Below are 17,368 nucleotides of genomic sequence, written 5' to 3' on the forward strand. Positions count from 1 at the left end.
GTTGCTGAACTAAAGTGCGCTAACAGCACGCTACTGAAAACTGAGCACAGTCAGACTGCGTGAATGTCACCCATTATTACAGTTAATTTATGAAAACATCACTCTTACCAATCTGAAACCTTGGCATCTATGAGTGAATCAGTGTAAAAATGTGGTCTAATTGAGGTGTATTTCTCTGCACCCTCATGGTGACCAGCCTGCAGGTGTATTTGCAAATTTGCAAGCGCCAAGCAGTTTTCCATCAGTTACATGTTAATGTAACTCTACAAAATAAATACATAGGATGTTCTCTGCAGAAATCAGAGGTTTGCCTGCGCAGGTTGCACTTACCCCAGAACTTTAAAAGTGGCAATTCATTCAAGGTCCAATCAGGCCTCGTAGAAATGCTGCAAAGTGTTTTTTAAATGCTAATTTGTGGTCAGATTAAACCTTCCAAAAAGAGCTGCTTTCTTCTATGAGTAATTGGTCCATTTCTGGGATGCTAAAATCACAGTAAGACCCAGTGACCTACCCTCTAGGGCCTCCTCAGTGATCTTCTGTCTGTGGTAGGGTGCAACTGGGATCTAACATGTTTTAGGGCTGTGTGGCCTAGACTGCACTGGGCTGACGTGTTTCGTTCATTTAGCCAAGAGTGTGAGAGGAGGGGAGATCCGAGCCTGAAGCAGTATGTGCAGTGGTGAATCTGATGCTCCCAAACTAGACTTAGGCCACATCTCCCTGGGCCACAGTAGGCACCTAGACTCTCGGCACAATCAGCTCATCTGCGGAGCAAGGTCTGTAGGTGCATTAATACAACACCTGCTGAACGGAGGGGGACCTTAAGCCTCTTCTGTGTGTGTGTAAATTGGGCCTCACGGGCCTGCAACCAGCAGGCAGAGGCCAAACATGAAAGGCTGGATGAGGCAATATAGTAGACTTAGAGCATGCCTCTCGATGGACTCTAGTCAAAAGAGGAGCATTGAGGACCGCGGGAGGGCCAACAGGCGTTGGATGGCTGCCAGGTGACTGACCACAGTAACAGGTGGAACTATGAGAGATGACTGGAGGCGCTAACCCTCTGAGGAGCAATAATTCATGGCAGTAAGAGGAGGGGAGTTTATGTCTATGCACTCCGAGAGTGTATTGTGCGGTATCAATACAATGTCACCACGGTACAGTAACACTTTCGGAAACCATTGTCACTCATTTAGCAATTACTTAATGTAACATCCCTAACCAGTGCACCTATTTATCTATCTTGCATCTGAAGTAATCAATGCTCTGACACAGGTAGGAGTTACCAATACACATAGGTCACAGGAGTTACAGGACCTTCACTATTAACGTTTTTGTTTTTCATTCCGGTATGTCTGCTGCTGAAAGTAGATTTTACCGCCATGTGAAAGTTTCAAAGAAAACAAGTAGGAATCAACCTGGAAACAGACTCCCACATATTATTCTTTTAATACTTACTCATCGCTATTTCCATTCCCCCAACATCAAAACAGCAATGAAATTGGGCTCTTCAGCGTGTGGTGTCTTAAATAACGGCTCCTCCATGCAGAGCGGCCGTTTTTGCACATCGCTCACCGCAGCGAGGCGGCGGTTATCCCAGGTCACAACATCACCCACTTCAGAGCTCTGGCGCTCATCTCAAGCCCTTAGCTCCAGTCAGGAACCAGTCCTTGCAGATGTCACACTCGAAGCAGCTGACATCGCGAGACCCAACTTTATGGACACACTACGGAAATATGGCAAAATGTTGTGGGCATAGAAAAGGCACATTCATTACAGGACTACCACACAGGCAGCTGTAATGCATAACAAAATGTACTGCATCGCGTTTAGGAGACAGGGAAAGCACCAGAAAACAGATAGTGGTCACATGGAAATAATACTACACCAGCATGGATTAGCAGCACTGGTACCCGAGGAGGCGCAATGCCTGCTATGCGTGATTTTGCATTTCAGTGCGGTGATGCAGATCACCACACTGAAATGTGTTAGTCTAATGACAGATGCATGGTACTTGGCAGGGCTCAATTAGGTAGCGTGGATTTAGACAAGCTGTGCACGCTAAGGCTTTTATGTCATGGGATATAAAGTGGACGTTTGTCTTTTTTTTTTGTAAAAATATTATGGGCTGTTTCTTTACCTTCCAGTACATTTCTGAATAATTTGTTAAGCTGAATTGCATTGTTGCATTGTGTGCGCATGCAGGGAGGTATGAGTATCTGGCAGACATTTAAAAAATCATCCTACGTCTCAGTATTAACTTCCACAAAAAGGTTTTAGAGGGACTTGTTTTTGTGCAAGGTATTGCTTTTACCAGTTCACGGAAGGGATAAAAAACATATCCAGATAATAATAGGGTTCACAGGATGGTGCGATAGCAGAATATTGATATGTGTGGATTTGGTGAGGACTGCGGGCAGCAAGTGCTTGATACACTATTTGCACAAGAAAATACTATCTATTTTTTTATTATCCTCCATTAGTTATTAGAAAGGAAGGGGGAAGAGAAGCGTTCAACAACAGCATTTGGTTAGTCTTAGGGAGACAAAGAATGCTGTGGTCTGTGGTAGAGGCCGCCCAGAATTTATAGGTATATGTATCAGGAGCTGCCATTGAAAGGAAGTAGAAATGCGCTTTAGATGTTGCCGGTATTGATGGCTACTGTGCGGTTGCAGACTTCTCCGGGCTGTCAGTGGGTGGGGAAATGCTACTTTGTCACTCTAGGTTTAATTACATGAATCGCGCATTCTCTCTGATGTTTGTCCTTGGGGTACTTGCTGACTGGTGCTACACATGGGATCAGGTTTGCCTTTGACATCAGGTATGGTTTAGTGGGGTACATAGTGTAAATTAATGTTGGTGTGAGCAAACAAAAATCGGATCCTTTGTATATTTAATATTATTGTGTGCATCATGCAGAGGGTGTAAAGTAGCAGAACGGCTTTGATGCCGTAGAGGCTACCAGGAAGAACTGTTTTGGGGTGGTCAGTTGAAGAGATTGTTTAAAATGGTTTAAACTACTACAGTGGCATTGGGGAGGGCAGCAGCTGAAAGGCTCTGTCTTTACTGGGAGGCAGTGGTTAGATTTGGACCGGCCATCAGTGTTTCTGTTGGTGGTGGACAGGGGAACAGTGGGCGGCAGTCACAGGATCACAGTGACATCCGGGGGATGGTTTTAAAGGCAGGCAGAAAAGCATAATTGCGGGTATCGTAGGGGTAAGAGTAGAGTTAATAGATGTGTTAGTAGCACGCACAAAGGCAGTGGTCTGTGTTTGGAGGTGGTCAACTGAGCGGGCTGCCCTTGAAGGTGGGTCATCAAGTAGGAGGATGTGTTTGGTGGGTTGGCTGGAGGCATTGTTATGTAACTTTGCTGCAGGGCTCAGCAGCAGTATTTACTGATGTATGGAAATCGCACAATGAAAGGGCAGATGTGACCAATGGAGGAACCAGAATCCTTTTTTTATGACTGGGGTGAGCCCCTGCAGTATGGCGAGTCGCTGGCCTGTGAGCTCGTGACTGACGTGGAGAATTTGGGCACCCTCCATGTACTTTGCAGGGGGACCACCTCCAGTTTCGTTAGGCCACTAGCCATGAACATGTTTGCGAGTTGGCAGAAATGCACATTTTGTGCTTAGACGCATTCTATAATTGCTTTCTGAATCCGCCTATTCTAGTGCACGAGCAGCTGATGTGAAGCTGGGAATGTGCCTTCTCTTTCAGACACCCAGCATTCAGAGGAGCCCCTCAGACCAGACGTCTTCGAGATCATCACCAAAGAGAACCAAGGTAAGAGAAAACCTTGGGCTTCTGGGAGCTAGACTTTGTCACACATGACCCTGAGCCAGACGTCCTCCAGATCATTACCAAAGACAACCAAGGTGCTAGACGTGGCCCTTCCTGTAGTGTCACTCTAGATTTTTGCCTTCCTCTGCAGCTCTTTTCTGAACTCATTTTTGTTGGCTTTAAGGGCACACATGATAGCATTGGCCTACACCTAGTTATCACGTTTAATTTACTTGTAAGTCTCTAGTATCGGGTGCTAGGTGTACCCAGGGCATGTACATTAAACTCTACTACGGGGCAGCAGCACTCCTAGTGATACCCCCTAAAGTAGAGTTTTAAACATGTCTCAGGCCTGACACTACAGCTGTAGTGCAGATTGAAGCAGCCATTTTCACCTGGTCTCAATATATAATCAATGGATCATGTTTTACAAATGTAGTATATCTGGGAACAGACACCCTTCTTTTAAAAACATACAGACGAGTGGAGTAACACACTTGAAAAGAAATACATTCTGGGAAATAAAGTCCTCCCACATTTCAAATTCATAGCATAGAAGCATCTGGTATCAACATACAGATATGTATTATGTCAACACCACATAACTACTATTAATAATGAAAGCATATGATTGATCCACACTAGTATATACTTTGAATGATTGTGTTAATACAATCATATCAATGAAAATGTATCTAACCTTTGTGCGCTACAAATTGTGTAAATCGATCCTGCCCGTTGGTCTAGTTCAAGTAGTAAAAATTCAAAGAATTCTATACATTGGTTCATACTTGTTTGTAACACAGATAATGACATGTACAATCCCAGTTTAAATGTAAAGACAATACAAATGTGTGGACGAAGAATTACACAGAATCTAGGGTGGTGACAGGGTGAAATGACTGCCTCTGACAACATGTGTGATGTCATTGCTGGTGTTTGCTGAAAGAAGTCATAACGCGCCTAGAAGACATATAGCCATTGCAATTGTTAACTTGCTATTTCTGTCTTAATATACTCAATGTTATTATGGCAAGTCAGTAAAATGCTTTTAGTGGTGCCATAAAAAACTCCTGATATGACAAGATGACAACACAATAGGAATGTAAGGCACAGGATACCATCCCCAGTAAACGTTAACAGCTGCCATCACTCACCTTGCATGTCTGTGTGCTGAGGCCTTTTTTGAGTTATTAGGGTAATATGATCTCTTAAGTAGGTACTTGGCCAAGGGTTGGTGGTTGACCCAAAATGGCTGCTTCTTTCACCATCAAGAGAGGTTATTGCATTTTTTTTCTAGAGATTGAGCTTTAGGCATAAAACCAACTCCCTTCTCTTCCGGGTGTTCTTGGTCCTTCTAGTGTTAAGACAGACACTCACTATTATCACTGTGTTTTACTGTTGTAGGCAGCTCACAGCTGGTACACGAGGGAGACATTGCCGTCCAACCAGGCCGCAGTGCCAGGATATGTCCAAACAACAGCTGCTTCTGGCCCAAATCCAGCGATGGGACTGTCCGTGTACCCTACACCCTTAGTCCCTCTTACAGTGAGTTCACTTTTACACCAATGCTCAACATTGTCTTTCATAGATACCTTGCCAGGCTGCTTGAACCTATGCCATCCTCTCTCTTTCCTCTGTTGTCCCTCAGGTGCTGAAGATGTAGCTACCATTAATAATGCAATGAATGAGTTTGCAATAGTGACCTGCATTCGATTTGTGACCCGCACGGCGGAACCAGATTACCTACAAATCCTGCCTGCGGATGGGTAAGAGCACGGGATACCCTAAGGACTGATCCTACATTCAGCATCACACCAGATCGAATCATTTCCTCCGCACTCTAGCTGTGGATGGGTAAGAGCATAGTACACCCTAAGGACTGACACTACATTAAGCATCAAACCAGATAGGGCTCCATCGAGTAGACTCATTACCTCCAGACCCTGCCTAAAGATAGGGAAGAGCAAAGGGCACCTAAAGGACTGACCCCACATTCAGAATCACACTGGATAGGACTCCATAAGATAGCCTCATCACCTCTAGGCCATGCCCATGGACAGGTAACAGCAGAAGCCACTCTAAGGACGGATCGTACATTCAGAATCACACCAGGTAGGGCTTAATCAAAGAGACTCATATCCTTCAGATCCTGCCTGTAGATAGGTAATAGCACAGTGCACTCTTGTGCCCACAATGGGTGGGGGAGGCAGCACATACCACAGACCAGCCATACAAAACTAATCCTCACTAAATAAATACTTCCTAACATACCTCCACCCCGTGCCCTAAACATGGTTCCCCCCACACCAATTATAAATACAAATTTGCAACTTCCACTTCCTTAACTACCTAACTATATAACTTCTTATATCTACCCCAACTGTAACCAGACCTCATACAATCCCCCCCCCCCCAGTACTTAGGAAAAAACGCCACTACAACGGCATGTACAACAGACCAGCATCTGCTCCAGCAACAAAACCCCATACAATATGCTTCCCTAAGGCACCCATTCCCAACAAAACCACCTCGCCAAGACCCAATTCAACACCACCGAAACCATGTACCAATCCAAAATTTCAAAAACGAGTGTATAAAACCGAAAAAAGGGTGGTAGGGTGGGAAAAAAGAGAAAACCTTAAGGACACCTAGACCAGCTGCTGGGTTATTACCACCAAAATGGTGTGTAGTGCCCTAAAATGGCTGGTTAAATAGCCTTGCAGCCCAAAAGTAGCCCAAAGACAGCCCACCCAGCCCAAGACCAGCCCAGGAAGCCCAACCAGCCCAACTTAGGTGCTGGCTGCCCTCCCCCCTCCCAGGCCAAAAACCCCCTGGGGGCAGGACTCCCGCTGGTCGGCCGCCCCCCAAAGCCCTATTGGGCCCACAATGGGTGGGGGAGGCAGCACATACCAATGACCAGCTTGTTGGGTGTGAAAAAGGTTGTTTTATTGGAAACAGGTGCACCTTACAAATCAAATTCCCTTGGCCTGTGCCTTACAAAACTAATCCTCACTAAATAAATACTTCCTAACATACCCCCACCCCCTCCCCCTAAACATGGTTCCCCCAACAACAATTATAAATAGCAACTTAAAACTTCCACTTCCTTAACTACCTAACTATATAACTTCTTATATCTACCCCAACTGTAACCAGACCTCATACAATCCCCCCCAGTACGTAGGAAAAAGCGCCACTCGGAAGACGTCCTGACGGCTTCCGAGCCCCCCTTAGGCATCCTGTCTCTTTGGATATCTGCATACCCCAAGGACCTCATCCAAGGCCTCCTTCAATTGTACAATGTATAATTCCATCCCATACCGCGATAAATGGACTCCGTCCTCTCTAAAAAAGTACACTACTCCATAGCACAATTCTGGTTGCTCCATCCTACCCAGACCTTCTTTCTCCCAAAAGCACAAGTTACTACTTGTGTAATGATATATCTGTAAGAGACATTAGTTAGTATTAGATTCCTTACCTTAGAATATCCCCAGGTGTCAGACTGGATCCGGAAATTTTTGCGTAGCAGTACCCTTGCGCGTCGGTAGGCGTCGTCTGCGGCTCCGTGTCCGTCGTCGGCGTCGTGGGCGCCGTGATGACGTCGTCGGAGTACTTAGACGCCGCCTCCGCGTGCTGACGTCAGTTCTTAGACACAGCTTTTCCGCGCCAGAAACGCAGAGCCATGTTAAAAACCAACACTGGTGCCATTGAAACTAGGGCCCTGAAGGGGACAACCCTAACCCTAGATATTGGTTCGCAGAACGGGGAGGATGGGTGGGTCGGTAAGGAATCTAATACTAACTAATGTCTCTTACAGATATATCGTTACACAAGTAGTAACTTGTGCATCTGAAAGAGACACGTTAGTATTAGATTCCTTACCTTAGAATAGATACCCCAGCAATACCAACCCCGGTGGTGGGTCTGCGAACCAATACTTACACCAGAAAGTCCTGGAGGACGGAACGGCCAAAGAAGCCATCCCTCCGGACTTGGCTGTCCAGGCAGTAGTGTCTTGCAAACGTGTGCAGCGATGCCCACGTAGCTGCCTGACAGATGTCTTGTAAGGGCACACCCCTGCCCAGGGCAGTGGTAGTCGCCGTGGCTCGGGTAGAATGAGCCCGCAATCCAGCAGGAGGCTCCTTCCTAGCCAAAGAGTAGCATGCCTGGATACACAAGATGATCCACCGGGAGATGGTCCTCTTGTGCACCGCTTTCCCCTTCTTAGCGCCCACGTAACCAACAAAGAGTTGGTCATCCACCCGGAACTGGCGTGTGCGATCCAGATAAATCGAGAGCGCACGTTTTGGGTCCAGATGATGGAGCCGCTCTTCCTCTTTAGAGGGATGCGGAGGCGGAAAGAAGGTAGGCAAGGTGATAGACTGCCCACTGTGGAAGGCCGTGACAACCTTGGGCAGGAAAGATGGTTTGGTACGAAGCACCACTTTGTCCGGATGGACAGAAAGGAAAGGTGGAGTACAAGAAAGAGCCTGGAGCTCACTCACTCTCCTGGCAGAGGTGATGGCAACCAGGAAAGCAGTCTTCAGAGTCAGAAGGCGAAGAGGGCAATTGTGAAGTGGCTCAAAGGGAGCGCACATCAGAAAAGTTAGAACCAGGTTCAAGTCCCACTGAGGCATCACAAACGGAACAGGGGGAAATGTGTGAGTGATGCCTTTAAGAAATCTGTTCACAATAGGGGACTTGAACAAAGAAGGCTGATCAGGTAGCCTGAGAAAGGCTGAAAGGGCAGAAAGGTAGCCCTTGATAGTGCCCAGAGCAGAGCCCTGCTGGGCAAGAGAAAGAAGGAAGAGAAGAACCTCTGAAAGAGGGGCAGCAAGAGGATCCACAGCCTTTGCTGTGCACCATGCCACAAATCTGTTCCACCTGCAGGCGTATACCGACTTTGTGGAGGGACGCCTGGCTGCCAGAATGACGTTACAGACTTCAGGAGGCAAGTCTAATGGCCTCAACTGTCGCCGCTCAATCTCCAAGCATGGAGGTGGAGACTGGACAGGTTCGGGTGGAGGACCGTCCCCTGCTGCTGCGACAGAAGGTCCTCCTGAAGAGGCAGACGAACCGGGGGATCGACTGACATACTGAGTAGCTCGGGATACCAGTACCTTCGAGCCCAGTCCGGAGCCACAAGGATGACTTGGGCCCGGTCGCGCCTGATCTTCTTCGGCACTCTGGGCAAAAGTGGTATAGGCGGAAAGGCGTACAACAGACTGCAACTCCACTCGCGACGAAAAGCGTCTCCGAGCGAGTGCTGCCTTGGAAATTCCAACGCGCAGAACTGATGACATTGCGCGTTCTCTTCGGTGGCGAATAGATCTAACCAAGGCTCTCCCCATTGCTGAAAGAGGCCTTGCGCCACTTCCGAGTTCAGACGCCATTCGTGATCCATCATGCACCGACGGCTGAGCTCGTCCGCCCTGGCGTTCAGAGAACCTGCCAGGTGTTGAGCCACCAGGGTCACGCCCTGGCGTTCCAGCCATTGCCAAAGGCGAAGAGCCTCTTGACAAAGGATCCACGACCACACACCGCCTTGTTTGTTGCAGTACCACATGGCGGTGGTGTTGTCCGTGAACACCTGCACTACACTCCCCCGAACAGAGGGGAGGAATGCCTTCAGTGCCAGACGAATCGCCCTGAGCTCCAACAGGTTGATGTGGAGCCGGGACTCCGCCGGAGACCAGAGGCCTCTGATCTCCGCCTCTCCCATGTGGCCTCCCCAGCCCTGGAGGGACGCGTCCGTCACAACTACGTGCTCCGGTTGGGGTAGGGAGAGGGATCTGCCGCTGACCCAATCGCGGTCCGTAAGCCACCACTGCAGCTGTCTCGCAGTGCCCTCCGAGATCAGGACATGGTCGGATAGGTTGCCCTGAGGCTGGGCCCACTGAAACTTCAGGTCCCACTGCAGAGCCCGCATCCGCCACCTGGCGTGATGCACCAGCAGGATGCAGGAGGCCATCAGCCCCAGAAGCCGCAGCGTCAACCTGACCGAAACCCGGGATAACGGCTGAAAGATGGGAATCAGAGCCTGAATATCCCGGACCCGCTGCTCGGGTGGATAAACCCGAAACCGCGCCGAGTCTAAAACCGCTCCGATGAAGAGGAGCTTCTGAGAGGGGCACAGGTGTGACTTTGGCACATTGATCGAGAACCCCAGCTGATGCAGGAGGTCTGCCGTAGTCTGGAGGTGGCTGACGACTGTCAGGGCCCGCCTTCAACAGCCAGTCGTCGAGGTAGGGGAAGACTGAAATCCCCAACCTGCGCAGATGAGCTGCGACCACCGCCATCACCTTTGTGAACACCCGTGGGGCGCTGGTAAGGCCGAAGGGGAGCACGGTAAACTGAAAGTGCTCGTGGCCAACCGTGAACCGCAGGTAGCGCCGGTGGGCCGGCAGGACGGGGATGTGGAAATAAGCGTCCTGCAAGTCCAACGCCACCATCCAGTCTCCTGGATCCAGGGCAGCTAAGACCTGAGCCAGTGTCAGCATCTTGAACTTCTCCTTCCGGAGGAAGCCGTTGACGTTCCGTAGGTCCAAGATAGGGCGCAGGCCCCCTTTGCCCTTCTTGGGTACCAGAAAGTAGTGGGAGTAGCAACCACACCCTACTTCTGGCCCAGGAACGCGCTCGATGGCCCCTTTGGCCAAGAGGGCCGTAACTTCCTCCTGCAGAAGTCGCAAGTGATCCCCCGATACACGGTGGTTCTGTGGTGGCATGGATGGAGGAGTTGCCTCGAAGGGGAGGGAGTAGCCCCTTCGGACGATCTGCAGCACCCACCTGTCCGACGTGACAGTGCGCCAGTGGAGGTGGTGATGGCGAACCCTGCCCCCCACTGGCGTCACATGGGCCTGAAAGCACGGACTAGGAGGGTTTTGAGGCGGATGCTGCGGGGGAAGGTGTGGACTGACCTCGCCGCTGCCCACGACTGCCCGGACGGCGGTTCCCACGGCCGCCACCGCGTTGGGTATTGCCCTGCGGCGCGTGGCTGGCGGCACGTGCGGGCGCACCCCTTCCGTGGCCACGAAAGGAGTGATAGGCAGCCGGTTGCTGGCGTTGGCCCGAGAGGCCTAAGGACTTGGCCTTAGCCCTGGAGTCCTTAAAACGCTCAAGCGCATGGTCTGCCTTGTCGCCAAAGAGGCGACGGCCATCGAACGGCATGTCCATGAGCGTGCTCTGGACATCTGCCGAGAAGTTGGCGGACCTCAGCCAGGCGTGGCGTCTGACCGCCACCGTCGTTGCCATCGCTCTACCCAGCGAGTCAGTGGTATCCAGCCCACACCGGATGGAATACTTGGCTGCATCCCGGCCCTCCACAAGGGCTTGGCCGAGTTTGGCCCGTACCTCCAACGGACACTCTGGCAGCACTTCCGCGACCTTATCCCACACAGAGTGGGTGTAACGTCCCAAGAGGCAGGCGGTGTTGGAAGACCGCAGGCCCAAACTAATGGATGAGAAGATCTTCTTCCCATACTGGTCATACTTGGATTCCCGATCCGGCGGGGCTGACGGGAATGCGGTTTGGGAATTGGAGGCCTGGATAACCAGGCTCTCGGGGGTAGGGTGGGAGGACAGAAAACATGGGTCGCCCGGGGCGGGCGGTGGCGTCTGGCCACGTTCCTATCTACGGGCGAACCCGTAGCGGGCTTGGACCAAGTGCCCAGAAGAACGTCAGTCAAGGCCTCATTAAAGGGCAGCAGAGGCTCGGCCGAGCTTGACTGCGGTTTAAGGACCTCAGTGAGGAGGTTAGTCCTCACGGCCGCGACGGGGAGCTCAAGGTTTAAGGCCTTGGCAGCCCTCATCAGGACCACACTATATTCTATTTCAGGTTTGTATGGCGCTGTGAATCGACTCCCGAAGGAGTATCTCCGCGCCTTAGGCCACAGCCAGAGAACAGAAACTCGTCATCATTTTAATGAAATAAGCAAGAGATCAGTCAAATTAGAGATTTGAAGAGGAATGTTTTAAGTTTTTTCCTAAAAGGGAAATGTTCCCTACATACTCTAATTTCCTTCGGGAGTAGGTTCCACAACTTTGGACCCGCTACCGATAGGGCCCTTCCCCCCTTTCTTGCCTTCATGGCCCTGGGGACACATAGTAGTTCCTGATCTCCTGATCTCAGGAATCTGGACGGCACATGAGGGATAAATTTCTCAGTGAGGTAACCAGGACCTATTCCAGTCAAGCATTTGTGGATGACGCAGCAGATCTTAAACATCACCCTCTGCTTAACTGGAAGCCAGTGCAATTTGGCCAACAATGGTTTTGAGGGAGTGCGGGGCGGGACATTCAGAACCAGTCGTGCAGCCGTGTTTTGCACAACCTGCAATCTAGCAAAAATGCCCTCGTTGGCAGCTAGCATTAACCCATTGCAGTAGTCCAGCCTGCTTAAAACTAGCGACTGGACCAGCGTTCTCCTGGTGGTATCTGGTAGCAGGGGGAATACTCTCCTGAGAAGCCCGATGACATGGAAGCATGAGCCCACCACTTGATTAGTTTGTTGTGTGAGGGTAAGCTCATGGTCCAGTTTGACTCCCAGGTCTTTTACCACGGTTTTGGGCACAGGGACCGGGCCAAGATCTTGAGGCCACCAGTCCGGGGTCCACAACCGTTTGGCCTCTCCAAATAGCATAACCTCCGTTTTGGAGACGTTACACTGCAAATAATTAGCTGCCATCCAGCGGGCGACCTCCTTCATCCCTCGGGCGAAGGAGTCCCGCACCTCAGGAGTCATCGTTTTAAAAGGGAAGAGGAGTTGGGTATCATCCGCGTATGATACTGGAATGAACCCGTGGGATCTCATGATGTTAGCTAGGGGGGCCACGTAGATGTTAAATAACGTGGGGCTCAAACAGGAGCCCTGTGGCACCCCCTTTGAGATCACCACCTCCTCTGATTGGTATGGCCCCAAGATGACTCTCTGGGTGCGTTCGCTGAAAAAGCTCCTGAGCCAGGCCAGGGCCTTGCCTTCCAGACCGATGTCAGCTAGTCTGGAGGTCATGATGTCGTGTGACACAGTGTCAAACGCCGCTGACAAATCCAGAAGCACCAGAACAACGGAATAGCCCTTGTCCTGTAGCCTCTGGAGATTGTCAGCGACAGACAGCAAGGCAGTCTCAGTACTGTGCCTAGGCCTGAAGCCCGACTGGGAGGGGTCCAGTACACATGCGTGTTCAATAAATTTTGACAAATGCTGATTCACATGCCTCTCAACAAGCTTCCCTATAAAAGGGAGAAGAGAGATCGGTCTCAGATTTGTCAACTCAGACCAAGGGATCGAGTTGTTCTTGCGCAGAGGTCTCACAAGTGCCTGTTTCCACTCCAACGGTACTTCCCCAGTAAGCAAAGACAAGTTAACTATCTGCCGTATTCCAGCCCCCAAAACCTCCAGCAAAGTTGGCATAATACGTGCTGGGATGATGTCAGACTGGCACCCACTCTTTGTTTGCATCCTCCTCCTCCATCCTCCGAAGCCACGGTAGGAGGGGAGACAAACCCAGGTTCTGGAGAGGTGTCCAGACCACTGGCCTCCCGAAGGTCTTCTGTCCAGTCCTCACGAGACTGACACTCCCTGGTCAGAGGGTCCTCAGACCCCTCCCAGTCCTCTCCTTCACCCATCTCCTGAAATTCAGGGTCCTCAATCAATGGGGCCTGTTCATAAAAGTGAAATTCACCCAACGGCGTCTGGAGCGGCGCCCAACGGGGCCGCCCCGATGGCCGAACAGGAACGGAAGTAGAACCGGGGTCGGCGCCGCCCGAGGACGGCACCGGAGGCGACACCTGAGGGTCCGACGCCGGGGAGGTCGTCAGATCCACCGGCGACGAACCAGAACCCGAAGGAGGACCAGCGGCGTCCTGCGGCGTTGGGCCCGAAGGCACCGGCGGCGTCGGAACAACTGGACCACTTGGCGCCGGGCCCAAAGGCGCCGGCGGCGTCGGGATAACAGGGGCCTGCGGCGCCGGGCCCGAAGGCATCGGCGGCGTCGGGGCCGAAGCACCCGACGGCGTTGGGGCCGGAGCCGCCGACCCGCTAGGACTCCCAGACGGGTCCACTGGGCCCGGAGGCACCGCGGAGCCCGTCGGAGGAGAGAGTTTCCTCATGGCCATGAGGAAGCGCTCGACCTCCTTCGGCGTCGCGTTGAGCCCAGGGACCGTAGGGTATGGGGCTGTACGCGGCACCCGCGACTCCGACGGAGCCGCGTGGGCGGTGTCACCCGAACCCCCGGCCGCATCGCGCGAGCGTCGGGGGGAGTCCGAGGAGCGATGACGCCGCTTGGACTTCTTGTGCCGCTTACCTGACGACGACTTCGACCCGGAGGAGTGCAGCCTACCCTCGGAACTGTGATGGCTCCGAGCCCGCGACCTGTCCCTCAACCTCCCATGGGATCGGGACCTCTCGCGGCGCGGGACCGACTGCCGGAGTTCGAGTCGCCTACGGGACCGCTCCCGCCTGGCTTTCGAAGAGAGGGCCCGGCAGTCGGAGCAGGCCTTGTTGTCGTGGTCGACGCCCAAACACGACAAACACACGCGGTGAGGATCCGTGACCGACATCAGCCGGTCGCAATCGTCGCAATGCTTGAAGCCGGGCATCCCTATCGGCACCGTTTCGGAGTCGAGAGACTCGAAATAGTAATCAAAAAGGATAAAAAAGTTTAGTCAAAAGTAACTAGGGTTACTGCTTTTTCCAGATCTGCGCTTGCTGGCGCGGAAAAAAGAAGAACTGACGTCAGCACGCGGAGGCGGCGTCTAAGTACTCCGACGACGTCATCACGGCGCCCACGACGCCGACGACGGACGCGGAGCCGCAGACGACGCCTACCGACGCGCAAGGGTACTGCTACGCAAAAATTTCCGGATCCAGTCTGACGCCTGGGGATATTCTAAGGTAAAGAATCTAATACTAACGTGTCTCTTTCAGATACTCCTCACCTCTCTGCTAATCTTCCTGGGCTCCCATGTCTATGGCTGACGGCCACTCCGCCCCTCTCCAAATCCGCCTAGGTATGAACTCTGAACATATATTATGGCAACCTGACCATTGCCACTATCCGGACCCGGCGTGAAGGGTAGGCGTAGCAGGCTTCGGCACAGGCATTAGAACCCAAACACATTGGCTTCTTGCCCGATGCCAGATCCGCCGGGTACTGTTGACACCCCTTTATCCTAACCCTTAGGTAGGAACAGTGTCAGACAGGTAGTACAACAATTGTGCCTTGTTTAAACTGATACTTATGAATAGATCACGTTTAAGTAGATTGTAGGTTTTATATAGGTCCTGAAGAATCGCAGTTAATGAACTAGATGCGAGAAACATGTCGACTACACTTTTTGCACCTTTAGCCCTGGTTCACTCTGGGAAACTATAGTACCCACGAGTACCGGCTATCCTTGATTTTACTTGTGGCAGGGGACCACCAGAATAAAATTGTTTCCAGTACCTTGAGCCACATTTTACCCTCACCCACACTTTCTACTCTTTTCTGGCCCCTCACCCGCACTTCACCATAAGGCAGTTGGATAAAAGATCTCCGATAAAGAGCCCCTCTTTGAGGTGAGCCCGTTGGGCATTGCACCGCCTGCCCAATGAGGAGCATTGCCGATGATGAAGCATGACACTCGCAAGGGTGTGTGAGGCCATTATATCCAACAAATTGATACCCAGGGGTGGTTGTCCACTTGAGCACCAGCCCCTCCCTAGTGACCGTCACTTTCCTCCCCTTTTTCTTCCCTTAATTCCTTTAGGAACAGCCCAGTCACCTCTTTGTTGTCTCCAACCTGACCACTGCGCCTCACCTCCAACAAATCCCTCTTCATCTGCTACACCAGTGCCAGGCCCTTGCACTGAACCAAATCGTTCTCCCCAGGTGTATAACCAGCACATCTGGACACACTCCCTTTCTAACCATCTTATTCTGTGCCGGCTACAATTCATGCCACCTCATGCCCCCTTTTCCATGCCAATGACAGACAAACAACCCAGGATCCAAGCCTAAATTCAAATTCCAGTTGTTATCCCACTCTGCACGCTCCGCCCGCTTCACGAATGAATGTCTCACAATGAAGATAGACAGGACAGCCTCGTCCGGCCCCACCACTGCACCTGTAAAGACACACATGTAAGACACAGCCAAAACACATCATCAAGCCTGGTCCTCCATCCCAACCCCCCCGCAACCTGATGTACGTTTTATAACAATCTGACTTCCAGCGCCCTAAACGCATGAGCTCCTCCCTCCCCCAACCTTTTCTTGCCGCATCCATCGCCACCTCTAGGCGGAACGAGTGTGTCCCAAAAACCCTCGGGTCCTCATCCATGGTGTGTAGGGCGTGCGGCAGAACCAATAACATCTGAGCCGCCGTCACCCTGCCCTTGTCAAGCCGGCAAAATACTTCCCCTGTCTCCTCTCGCCGTCCCGCCATCAGCAATCCCCGCCCACCCCGCTAGGCATACTGCTCCTGTCCCCAACGGGCCCATCACGAACCACTTCCCTGCCCCCTTTTAATCAGTCTTGGAATGTCGCAACAGCACAGCCACCTCCCGAGCTATCAGTTCCACCTCCCTCCACGACACCCCGGGCCCCCCTCTGAGCCCCACCAGTTCCGAAACCCGAAGCTCCCCAAAGTACATCCACGACATGGGTGTGGGAAGCAAAATGGTCTCCCGATGTTGGCAAATCATCGGCAACAGCTGTATCAAACCCACGAGCATAGCCGTTGTGATGGGCTGCCGCTGCCGAACCCTGACACCCAGCCTTCCAATAGTTGCGCTCTCGGTTCGCCCGCAGATGGCGCATAGCCCCACCACATCCTCCCCATGAAAGTGACTGCTGACAACTTGCCGGCGATCGTCGCTTTCGACATCCCCCTGTACATCATCCGCAGCATGAACTGCACCACCTGTTCACCCCGCAGCCATCAATCATCCTACCGCACCGCCCCACCTTCCAAAAACTCCCTCCAAACCTGCTCGTACGCCCTCCAGGTAGAAACGACCACCGACGCTCTTACCAGTTGTACGACCTGGTCTCTCCCACTGACCACAGCCCCAGCGGCACCAGCGTCCTGTGTTTGTATGCCTCCGTGGCTAGCCCATGGAACCTCTGCCACTGTGAACAAGACAAAGCATCCACAATGTCATTGTCCACCCCTGGCACATGTCGAGCTTGAAACAAAATGTCATGTTGCAAACAACGCAGAATAAACAGCCTCATCAACTTGAGAACTTGCGGGTCCCTGGCCGACTGCCTCTTGACGACCTGTATCGGGGACATGTTGTCCACTTTAAATATCACCCGCTTGTGCGCTAGCTCTCGCGCCCACACTGTCATCGCGACCACCAGCGGGAAGAGCTCCAAGAATGCAATGCTACCCCCCCGCCCTGCCAATGTGGCGGCCACTCTTCTGCGCACCACTTCCCCCTCCAGTACAGACCAGAACCGCCCACTCCCGTTGCATCCGACGAGATGGTCACGTCCCATTCCCAGTCCTCGGGGGGCGCTATGGGCACACCATTGAAACGCTCCAAGAAGGCCCGCCAGATGCGCAGGTCCTCCTTCATCCCCGCCAACAATCGAAGGTG

General features: G+C 51.9%; 1 protein-coding gene and 1 long non-coding RNA gene across 2 annotated transcripts in view; both read left to right on the forward strand.

Annotated features, from left to right (window-relative positions):
• The window catches only part of LOC144826066 (uncharacterized), an 84,462-nt gene extending 80,681 nt beyond the window's left edge, over positions 1-3,781 (forward strand). Inside the window, exon 3 of the long non-coding RNA XR_013609683.1 lies at positions 3,715-3,781. This is a non-coding gene — a long non-coding RNA (uncharacterized LOC144826066). The remainder of the gene's footprint in view (positions 1-3,714) is intronic.
• A 1,247-nt stretch (positions 3,782-5,028) lies between these two features.
• Positions 5,029-17,368, forward strand: part of LOC144826174 (embryonic protein UVS.2-like) — a 102,137-nt gene continuing 89,797 nt past the window's right edge. Inside the window, exons 1-3 of the mRNA XM_078684569.1 lie at positions 5,029-5,056; positions 5,185-5,325; positions 5,429-5,546. Coding sequence (XP_078540695.1) covers positions 5,029-5,056; positions 5,185-5,325; positions 5,429-5,546 — 287 coding nt within the window. The remainder of the gene's footprint in view (positions 5,057-5,184; positions 5,326-5,428; positions 5,547-17,368) is intronic.

This window comes from Lissotriton helveticus, chromosome 3_2, assembly GCF_964261635.1.
Source record: "Lissotriton helveticus chromosome 3_2, aLisHel1.1, whole genome shotgun sequence".
NCBI lineage: Eukaryota > Metazoa > Chordata > Amphibia > Caudata > Salamandridae > Lissotriton > Lissotriton helveticus.